At 45.0% G+C, this 11,448-nt stretch overlaps 1 protein-coding gene and 1 long non-coding RNA gene across 3 annotated transcripts in view; one reads left to right on the top strand and one right to left on the bottom strand.

Moving 5' to 3' along the window:
- The window catches only part of GALNT15 (polypeptide N-acetylgalactosaminyltransferase 15), a 28,340-nt gene extending 23,908 nt beyond the window's left edge, over positions 1-4,432 (bottom strand). For both annotated transcript variants that reach the window (XR_003922865.2, XM_030010551.2), the window contains exons 1-2: positions 4,321-4,432; positions 2,833-3,378 (exon numbers count right to left, since the gene is read on the bottom strand). Coding sequence is in view for 1 of the 2 variants with exons in the window: in XM_030010551.2 (XP_029866411.1) it covers positions 2,833-3,378; positions 4,321-4,346 (572 nt within the window). In the remaining variant the exon portion in view is untranslated. The remainder of the gene's footprint in view (positions 1-2,832; positions 3,379-4,320) is intronic.
- Positions 3,049-10,310, top strand: LOC115339924. Its single transcript, XR_003922866.2, has 2 exons — positions 3,049-3,124; positions 3,751-10,310. It is a non-coding gene; the product is annotated as an uncharacterized LOC115339924 (long non-coding RNA).
- Positions 10,311-11,448: the final 1,138 nt, after the last annotated feature.

Consider the following 11,448-nt stretch of genomic DNA (forward strand, 5'->3'; position numbering starts at 1 on the left):
AACAAGGTACCTGATTCATCTGTTGGGGTATGTTTTACTGTGGGATCAGTAGGAGCGCTGGAAGAGACCGTTTTATGCACCTACTTTCTGAAAAGTAGCATAAAACATTCAACTGGAAAGTCATGCAAAGAGATGTGCGTTATGTTAGAAGCTGGGGTCAGGTGAGAGAGGTCTAAAGTATTGTTTTCCAGGTGAGGAAGTTGGATCCCGGGCTGTCAAGGCACAGCCCAGCCTGCAGGCTCTGGTTTATTTCCAGCAGAGCTCTGTACTGTTCACATAAGAAAAAAACTGTAGTTATGCTGCTCATTGCTCTAATGCAAAGCACAACAGACCTCTTTATGTGATTTTCTGAGGAACGGCAGCTAAGTATGTCTTATGGCATTTACCTTGTATCTTACACTCTGGTTTAAGAGTAAACATGAAGTATGCAAGTGTGAAGTTTGGCCGGCCTTATTTTACAGTATCTGGAAGTGCTTCACAATTAGTAGGCATAGCTTCTGGTGTGAAGTATTTGCTGTCTAATTTCAAGTGAAATGAGAGAGACTGAGTCCATGGAGCTCACTGAAATGCCTCTAACTGGTTGGGTTCTCTCCAACTAAATAGTAACAGACATTATTAGGAGCAGCATGATTCAAACAGAATAGAGTAATAGACAATCTGATTCATTACTGGTTCACTCTCATTTTACACTGCTATAAAATTGGACTGACACAGTTGTGAGCTGGGCCCCCAGAGTAAATTACACCTAAAAAATATCACTGTGGTTTGTGTGTTGGGCCATAAAGGACAGGACTGGCTTAGAGGTAGACCTCTGCTGCAGGTTTATGATCTGGATTTAGATCTGAACAACTGCGAAGCCTCAGATGTTCAGATATGTGGTTTCAATCTGGGCTGTATAAGCTGTGGTGTTGATAGCTCTTTAGGCAGTAACTATTCAGACAGGAAAACCCATCCAAGAGCTCTGAGACCTTGGCTTAAATCTTACCAAGATTAGTATTAACTAAAACCGTCTCTTGTTGGATGGCCCTTCAGCTGCCAAAGTAAAACTGTTTTTTGGCTCACATCACAGGCAGTAAACCACAGTCATCATTCCTCCTTTGAACATCACATAGTTCAAAGAGTTGCCAGTGAAGCATGGTGAAAAATAACTGAATTAATATCAGCATTTCATTATTCGATGGTATTACCCAAATTAACACTGAACCTAGTCAGCAAGTGTAGAAAACAGTTTCATTTCTCTTTCCTTAAGATTGTCCCCTTAAATTAGAGCCACCAGCTGTCTTTAAACATGTGAAAATGACCACTAGAAAAAAAGACCAGATATATTCTGTGTCTTTCTTAAACTGTTTTCTGGCACATCTTTCCACTGTGTCCTGGGGGAAAGCTACAATAGCTTTCGCTACAGGAGGCAAGGAAAAAAGATACCCACCCACATCCCCTTCCCTCAGATAGATACACCTCAGCCCCTTTTTAACAAGCGTGATGAACTGCCCCTCCTGGGCTGTCCGGGTAACTGGCTCTCAAGTGTCCGGGCTTCAAACTCAACACGAGGGGCTTCAAACACAAGGCTTGTTCGATGGGGCCTTACAGCCTGGCTGCTGCTAGCTACCGTGGTGTTGGCAGGTCTGGTCAGACACGCCGATCTCCACCTTCCTTCCTCCCAGGAGCTTCCTTTCAGTGTTTGTTGGGTCACCTATACTAAGCAAGCCGAAAGCCCCCACTCCTGACTCCTTCATCACCCCGTAAGCCCAGTGACCCCACAGGCCTGGCAGAGGCCCACCATGAGGAGATCGCCGGGGCCTTCCTTAAAGCGAGTCGTGGCGGCGGGCAGCGGAGGGGCGGCCGCCCGCTCCCCCCTGCCCCAACCCCTCCCCACGCAGCTGCTCGTCCCCTCACCGCAGAGCGGGCCGGCGGCAGGCGCAGCCGGCGGGTGGGCCGGGGCCGGGGCCGGGGCCGGGGCCTGGCCGAGCGGGGCAGCCGCCTTTCCCGCTCGACGACCCCGCAGGCCCTCGGCACCCCGTTCGCCGTGCGGATTCCCTTCCCAGCCCCAGCAGACGGACAGGCAGACAACTCGGGGGGGTGGGGGAGCGGCGGGGACCGGGGCGCACCGAGCACCCCCCTGCCGCCGCCCGGCACCTGCTGCGGCGGAGGGCGCCGCGGCCGCCGGCAGGGGCCGCTGCCGCCTGCCTGCCCACCCGCCCGCCCTCAGGGCGCCCCGTTGCCGTGGTGACGGGCCGGGCCGGGCCGGGCCGAGCCGGGCCGGGGCGCCGTGTCCCGGCCGCCCCGTCGCCGCGGTGAGGGTGTGGGGGAGACGCAGGTAACGGCACACGGCGGCCGTCAGCTGGGTGGCGGCGCGCTCGTTCGTGTTCCCCTTTCTGAGCCGGTGCCCCCAGGAAGCCGTAGCTGCCTCCCTCCCCCCGACCCCTCCCGCCGCTTTTGCCGCCTGTCGGCTCCGGAGGGGCTGAAACACCCGCCGGTGTTTCGTGCAGCCTCTGCTGGCTCCGGCAGCACCTGCCGCGGGCTCGGGGTTGCGCGGGGGCTGTGGCCCAGGGCGGGGGCGGCCGCGGGGTGCCTGCGGGAGCCGGCTGGGGCGGCTCGGGCTGCCGCCGGCTGCGGGGCCGGGGCCGCCGGAGGGAGGCCGGCAGCGTACCCGGCTCTGAGGAACGGGGGTGTGTTCCAAGACGTTATCCCGAGCCGGAGGAGAAAGTCTGATAGGAAAGACGCGGGGTTTGGAGGAGGAGAGGTTCACGGGGGGGGGGGGGGGGTGGTGGTGGTGGTGACGGGGCAAGAGGCAAGTTTTCTCCCAGAAATGAAATAGGCTGTTTTACTTACAACGGGTGTCGTACCTCAGGCAGCTCCCTGCGCAGAGAGATCCGCTCGCTGAGCGCTTCGTTAAAGCCATGGGTCTCCAGGCCGAGCGGCCGCTCTCCCGCAGCAGCCCCTGCCCCAGCCTGCAGAGGAAGGGACAGGAGCTGGGAGTCCGGGTCCCCCTCTGCCTTCCCCTCCGGCCGCCTGCCCTGCTGCTTCACCACGCGATAGCCCTTCCTGGCCTTGCTGTGGTTCCTTTTGCCGGTGGGCGACACAATGGCCACGATCAACTCGTCCTCCCGCAGGGAGAGGAAAGGTGAGAGCCCATCCAAAGGGTAATACTGCTGGCTCTCCTCCTGGGTCTCCAGCATCTCTTGGGTCTCCGCAAAGTCCATCTGATACCCTTCCCGGAGGTTGAACTCCACGGGCTGGAAAGTCCCTTCCTTGCTCTGGTTGCTGGGTGGTGGATTCAGCGTTGTAACCATCAGTAGCAAAAAGCCCAGCATCAGCAGCAACAAGAGAAACTGCAGCTTACGTGATCCATATCTGCACTTCTTCCTCAAGAACATACTGTTGGTGACAAAATGATACAGATGGTCATGTTAAATATCACTTGGATCTTTCTCAGACTCCAGTCCTCGGGTTGCAGCAAAGCCCTGGTTTTCACTATCTGCCAAGAGGATTTTTTTGCTCCCCTCGCATTTCACTGATGCCGTTTCATGCTTTCCTCTCTATTTACAGACAAAATAGAACATTCCTACTAATATTGCACTTACTGTAGTAAAACGTAGCATGGATCCAGTGAGATAAAGTAGATCCTTTATTATACAGAGTCCCAGCTTAGTTCGGAAAGCGCATGTTTAGCTGATGAAAAGAGTAACTCAAGTTTTGATTTTTTTCCTTTTTAAATTCTAAGTAAAAAATCAATTCCGTTTCTTATAGTTTCCTTCCAGAGTAAATCCTGCTTCTTCAAAGTTTCCAGTTGCTGCCTGGATTGAAGCGCCTTATCTCTGAAAGCAGATCTGACAGCTCTCCCCCGTTCAGAGGCTTCAAGTTAACTGTGATCAACAGATGAGAACTAGTCGGTCCCTGACTTTGTTTCACACATAACTACGGCACTCAGTCAGGAAGCACTTTGCCAGACATAATACAGAGCAATGTGTGCGTCTTTCTCTTGGTCCTAATGCCCTCACTGTTCTTGTCCTATCAAATCAAAACTTTGCAAAAGCTGTAGGAGGTGAAATATAAGAAGCAAAACATTGTATTAGAAAAGAAATCAAGGCACGCCACGAATCACTCTACTTCTGAATAGCCGTATTAAGCTAAGAATGCTCAGAGCAAGAAGCAAGAATTTTATAAACTGAGTAAAAGACGGAGTGCACATGATTTATTTAAGGTTAGATTTATTCATATGGTACTGTGCTAGCTGGAGTATATGAGTATATTTCACATTCAATAAATATTTACAGCTGTAGGGATTTTAACACTGACATAAGGATGCCAAATTATCACCTGGCAGACTGGAGTTGTCTTCTCATCCATAAATTTGGTATTGCAGAACAAGCAGCACTTCAAGTTTTCATTAGTCCAGGAATAACATGTAGAAAGCCTGGGCTGGAACAACAGCTACTGACACTGAAAGAAAACAACAACTTCTGTGATTAAAAGGGGAGCTCAGTCTCTGAGGTCTGTTTGCTAATATTGCTGGCATGGGTGCTACTGGGCATGGACTGTGGCATTTTTTGCTGCGAGATGGATGCTTGTCCAATGGGAAAAGGGGTGAGACAGTCCACATTCTTCAGTGTCACATGCCTCTTGGTCTGGCAGAGACCAGGTATGGATGTAACTCAGGTGTTACCAACCCTTTTGATGCTGAGATCATGGGATGTGGTTTTTTGCATATCTTGTAATATTTGATGAGCAGAAAGCTCCAGCTCCAGTAGCGATGTGATTACTGGAGAACTTCCACGTTCACCTTTTGTAAAAAAGTACACTTCTAGGTATTATAGGTAAAAGAAAAGCCTGAAGACATGAATGCAGTATACTCTAAAGGGAACCAAGGATTTGTTCTTTTTTTTTTCTCTTCCCCATTACTTCCCTGTAAGGTGTTCTGTAAGTTCAGCCTATGGTTCCTGGTAAACAGCTTCCAAAAAATTAAAAATGAGAGGACACCTACTTTCAAATTAAAATGAGTCATGGCCTTCAAAAGGAAGGACGGGATAGAGCACCTTAAAATTGCTGGAGGCATATAGTGTCTCTCACTTCTGTGCGTACTCCCCTAACCTTCTTATACAGAATGCCTTGAGGTAGTGTGACCAGTCTGCTGTGTCTTGGCACCTTCCCTACCTCAGCTGTTCTTTAAAAGGTATAATACTGCTTTAATCATATCATATTTTGATACTTCACCATTGTGTCTGTCTCCCCTTTTTAGCTTAAATTCAGAGAAAAGTAACATCCCAACCCACCTTCATCCCTAAGAATATTACTCTTTATCCTGCTTTTCATAGGGAGAAAGAAGTGTTGATGTTTTCCATTCAGCAGGGAAGCAGCACACATTTGCATTTAAAAAATCTGAGTTCAAAAGCATTCATTTAAATAACAATATGTGTCAGCCATAGAAAGACAAAATGAAATGGAAATGAAGAGACCTGTCTGAGGCACTCTGCAAAAAGCTGGCACCAGTGACTTGCAAAAGGTTCAGTTCCACAGAGTCCCATTATCAGGCATATGGAAGAAAAAAGGAAAGAAAAGAAAAGAAAAGAAAAGAGAAAAGAAAAGAAGAAACTTAAGAGTGTGTGGAATACATGGGAGAAAGTATTACCGGCTTTTTTTCTTTTTTACTTTTCTGATGTACCCAAGTATTTTGATTTAATTTAATTAATATTTTTGCCCTGGCTAAAATATTATATCAGGGTGCTGTAACAACTCTGATCAAGATAATTCTAGCCTGCAGTGGTAACTGCTGTATAAATTCTGTCCTGGTATGTTCTGTGTTGCTGAGCAAATCCACTGGGGTCTCTTGTGCAGCTATGTTTCAGCTATACATGAAAAGAGACCCAGTTAACAAATGTACAGCAATCTGCTACTTTTGGGACAGAGCTGATGACAGGTAATGTTATCACTGAAACATATGCATATGGATCTGACCTTTGAATATATCCTGTCCATTTTAACAAAGAAGAAACGAACAATTACAGAAGATGTTTGGAGGTCACTTTAGTCAATTAAATGTGCAAGTATAAAACACTGGGTGGCACACTTCCAGCAGCCTCTATTCCCTGTCCAGCATGGATCTCTGTTGAAACTTGCTCACAACCATCCCCACTTCTGCACAACAAGCCTTCCTGAACCAGCTCCCATCAACCAGTCCGTTTTCCAACTTCCTCTCTTAAAAATGAGCCAGGAAAGCACCATGGTTTTCCACTGCCAGCATACAAAAGAGAGATTGTCTTTCCAATGGATGAGCCTTTCAGTGTCTGAGAGGACACATCTTGTTTCCAAAATGCACTTGAAGAGCAGCATCACTTTCTTATCATGTCCCCACCTGGAAGTCAAGAAGACCACATCCATCATATTTTCTTTCTACCTGTGTTTACTAAAAAGCATGCTACAAATTAGGCCCTTCACTGGGACATGGGATGTGTTGCTCCTCCTGCCTAGCTGTGGCGGAGTCGCTCTCCCCAGGCATCCTGGGACACTTTCCTCTGCATCCTTTGATGGAAGAGGAAGGAGCACTGCATGTCCCAGGCTCTACGCAGAGGCCTAAAGCCACTTCCTCCTTCCCCACTCCCACTCTCTTAGTGCTGCTTCATGCACGTAGCCCATGAAAGAGGCTGCCCACAAAAGGTATTGTCCTTGGACTGCTGTTCTACAGCAGACCCTAGAGCTCCTCAGTCAGTGGGAGAGGAACATGTACAGGCTGCGCAAGTGTTCCGGAAAGGGCCAGCCTCCGGTGCCAATGTTGGCCAGTGCCAATATTGGCCAGTGCCAATATTGTGTTGTCTTTCCTGATGGTCAACCCATGCAAGTGCTAAAAGACTTAGGCTCCTACCAGTCCTGGTCAGGCACACCCAGTTGTGGAAGGTATACATACCTTCAGTAGATACAAAGCTAAGCTGTATTGACTAATCCATTCTTTAATGCTTGCTTATGCCTCTGATTGGTGAGAAAGAAATGCTCACTAATTGCCAAGAGCTAGAACATGAAATCAAATCTAGGTCTTAGTATCCATTTGAAAAGTATTAGGAAACATAGTTGCTTTATCCAGAGTAATAAACCTCTCAGTCACTGTGGTGTAGCTGTTTGTACTTACCCTTTCCTCTCCACCTCATTTTGGCTTCGTTTTTGTACAAACCATTCCCCATCACATACTTGTTAAATATTATGTGACATGTTATGTTATCGGTATGTGAAGAAACAACACATACTTTCAATGTGCAGAGCCCATATTTAACTGCCAGGAAAATAACAAAGCAAGAACAAAACCAAGGCTGGATGGAAGAAAGAGCGTGTGGACAGGTTGTTACTTACTCTTTAATAAACATCTTGGATTGATTTACACTCCTATGCCAAAAGCAGATGTGCCACCTTCCATTTAAAGACTCAACACGTAGCAGCACTCATGGTTTCATAGCTGCATGTATTATATGCCACAGCTCTTTGTGCATTTTAACAATGGCTTTGTTTGCACAGAAGTGAAGAAAGTCAGTGCATAAAATGAGACTGATTACATGGTGCACAGGATCTGTGGTGGTTTTATAATCAAGTTACTTTCCCCATTCTTCCCAGGATACAATAAGAAATATGTAATTTCAGATTATCACAATATATAATTTATTTGCAGGCATTACAGATGTTTTGTGTACTTGGCATTGTACCAAATATTGTTCATTCAATGACATTTTCTAATAGCAAGTTAATAATAAATTAGAACAAGATTGTGTGGAACTTGGTTTTGGAGGCTATCGAAGCTCGATAAAATCTGTTGATCACTGGCAGGGATTTTGGCACTAGCATTGTGATTTATAAGATGTTTGCCAACCTGCCAGTGAAGGAAATGCAGCTGAAATTACATTTTTACAAGATTTCTGCTCATAAATCACATGGTCAATGTAAAATGGAGCATGGAAGCCATGGACCTTTGCACTGCTTTGCAAAAGCAGTTCTGTGGGCATGAAGGTCAGCAGCTCTTGGTGGAAAGTAGAGGGAACATATCACAGGAGTGACAGCTTCTGGATTTATTGCACCACAGCCTCTGGCTAACTCAGAAATGGTAGCTCTCAGGACTTTAGGGCAGTAGTATGTACTCTGTGCCTGAAACCTAGCGTCTAACACAGCCTTAGTTACCAGCTATCTGTGAGGGGTGAGACTTTTGATCACCATTAACTCATCTAGGAATGATACATCTCAAGCTCTGTGGGCAACACACATGCTGTTGCTACCTCCTGCCTCTTGTACTCAACCGCTATTAATATCCTTAAGCTGGAGAGGGTTCTGTATACCTCCACCCCCCAGTACACCAACCTGAGGTAACCTGAATCCAGGTCTAAACTGGTTGGGACTATTTTAGTGTCAACATCCTTCACTAGAAAATCATCCCACGTCGACCGTAAAATCTAACCCACTGTTAGAGACAGTGGGACAGGTTCTTAGCTGGCTCTAAATTGCTGTAGCTGCACAGGTAGCAATGGAAGTCAGGTGGTTTACGCTTTTGGAGTGGCTGGCCTGGCCTCTTTAGCTTTAAAAATGAAACAAATGAGGTAAGGGAAATTCATCTGTCATGTAGTATTAACAACATCAGTAGAGTTACTTCAGGGATAAATTCAGCCCTATGGATGGAGGCTCACAAGAGGGAAATCTCCACCACTGGTTCCCCCTGGGGACCTCTGCCTGTAGAGTTTCATCTGTGGTTGGAAATTTACTTTAATTCCACAGAACAGGCCATGAAACCATTTGCAAACAGAGCATCTCTAGAAATCTGAGTGGTACTAAAGACATCCACAGCAAAGCCTTTCTTCCCTGCCAAGTACTCTCTCCCTGGTGGGCAGCTCTAACTTCATGTCTACTCTGTTTCTTTCTGCATATACAGGAGATACATAAACAACGTATGTTTCCCAGAAACTTTAAGTACAGACAGCATTTAAAAGTCAGAATATTCATATGGAGAGGCTGTCCCCATAATAAGTATTTTTAGTTAAAATGGTGTTTAGGTTAAGTGAAAAGAAAAAGCTTTAAATGGTTTTTGCATCTCTTGACACACTGAAGTATTGAGTGACATGTGGTTACATAACTGATCGCACCTTTCAATGCAATGGTCATACACATCACCAAAGCTGGAAATTACCTTTTTTTCTCTAAATAGTTACATATTTGCATGTACTTGGTATAGTAAATAGCTGCTTTTCAGATACCTGCTGAATATTAAGGGTTTGATTTATCAGGGAAGTTGGCAGAGAGTATCATAGTTGTGAAAACCCTGATGAGAAGAAAATATTTAATAATAGTGTGAAGAGCAAACAGTTTCACTGTTGCTGTGGTGGATTAAGAGCTGAGTAAAGCCCAAGTTAAGTCACTGCAGGTGTGCAGCTTAATGAGCTGCAGTTGGGTAGCAGGTGAGCATAAACTGAGAGCACACAGGGCATATTTGGGAATGCTGTTATGATAGAAGAGCTGGAGTGAACATGGGATAGATGTTTGAGGTAAAGCTACAGTAGATATTATTTTTCTGTGCTTTCATTTTTAATGTGAGGAAAATACAGAGAAAATGAAAATAAGCTATGTTAATATCACAGGCGCGTGAGTTGGGCCTATGACTTCTCTCCATATCTCCCAAGCAAGACCTATATTCTTTAACTATTTGGTAAAAGGAATGCGGAAAATACCTATTTGTGCAAGCCTGTTGTCTTTATTAGTGTTTTTTTCTTTTAAAAATACCAATTTATAAAATATATTACATTCATAAGAATTAACACTGCAGTTATGATGCAGTTCAGCTGTGTGTATGTAAAAGTTAACTTTCAAGAATAAAGGTCTAGATTCCTTCCCCGCTCCCCCCCAGCACTGTTGCAGTGCAGCTCATAATGGGATGGATAGTCTATAAAATATGACACATTGTATAGTGATGTAGATCTTCGAAATGCTTGTTCAAGAATCCAAAACAAATCCTGTGCTTTTCTTTGCATTTGTTTGGGATCGTTGATGTTCATGTAGAGTGAATAGAAGTTAAATGTAAAGCAGTATTAAAAAAATGAAGCTGGGCTTCATGCCTTAGACATTCTAGGTAAAGTAGGTTTAGCCTAAAGATGCATATATGCGCTGCCACTTATATCTGTGGGAGCTGTGTGTGTGGCCTACATATGTAAGAGCAGAATTGAATTTAAGAAGAAAGAAAGGACATGCGTATGAATGTATGTGTATAGAACTTCAGTCTGTGTATATACTATATATAAGTGTGTGTATATATATGACAATATAAATATATAAAATAAAACCAACCTGCTCTACTCTCACGGCTCACACATCCATTCCCACCTGGATTATCCTACCATGCTGTCCTATGGGCCCTGTTCCGTTTGTGGCAGGGTGACTAAAGAAAGGAGTAAACCAATTGCTGAAGATACTTCCTTTCTTGGTTTGTTTGGGTTTTCTGGTTTTTTTTTTTTTTTTTTTTTTTTTTGGGGGGGGGGTGTTAATGTTTGTTGGTTTGGTTTGGTTTTTAACTGGAATAGGTAAAAACTCTTATTCTCATCCCTCTAGCAGTATAGAACTGAATTCTGTACAGCTGAATTAAGCACATGGTTATAATTTGTTAATATACTTTTAAAACTTGCTATTTATATACATTGTTGGTTAACACTGATGCTCTGCGAAGTTGCTCAGTAATGGCTGGAACTTAGAGAACAATTTAAAGCAAATTCTCCAGCAGAAGCAGACTTGCTTCCATGTTGTAACAATCACTACGAATCGTGGTTTGGTTTGGATTGGTTATTTTCTACTGTCTTAAAACAGGAGACCCAACAACCTTGATTAAGGAAATCTGCTAAGGGACATGAGACCCCTTTGTTTACTGTCTTTATGAAAATATCTTCAGGTTGGCAAGCCATTAAAAAGAATAACAGGATGGAAGGAAGTGGCAAGGTGACTGAGATATGTGCTAATTCATTATATTCCCTATACAAGTCTGTGTTTCCAAAGGAACTGCTCTGGTAGAAAGGAAAAGAGTGTTCTTTCCAAACATTTGGAGGAGGCGAGGCATGCAGATACAAGGGACCCTTGCTACAAGAAAAGCCTCCTCATGCCTGTAGTTTGCAAGAGCTGTCTGTGTGATTTTTCTGAGCTTTCTTCTATTCTTAACAGAGACATAGGCAGGAATGGAGATTTTGGAAACTAAGCTATAAGAAATAGGATTGTCATAACAATAGGTTAAATCTCTAAAACTTTTGACTTCTTGGCAGCTTAGGAAAGGGGCAGGGGTGGTGAAAGGTACAGGCTGTGGTCACTTCTGACAGCCAAACAAAAGGCAGTAGGAATAGACACAAACGGTTTTATTGCTCCAATCACAAGCAAGACAGATCATTAATAGACATCCATTAATCTTTTAAAAGATATGCCTGCAAAAATATCATCTCGGTTGTAAAGGTC

Source organism: Aquila chrysaetos, chromosome 3 (assembly GCF_900496995.4).
Source record: "Aquila chrysaetos chrysaetos chromosome 3, bAquChr1.4, whole genome shotgun sequence".
Taxonomy (NCBI): domain Eukaryota; kingdom Metazoa; phylum Chordata; class Aves; order Accipitriformes; family Accipitridae; genus Aquila; species Aquila chrysaetos.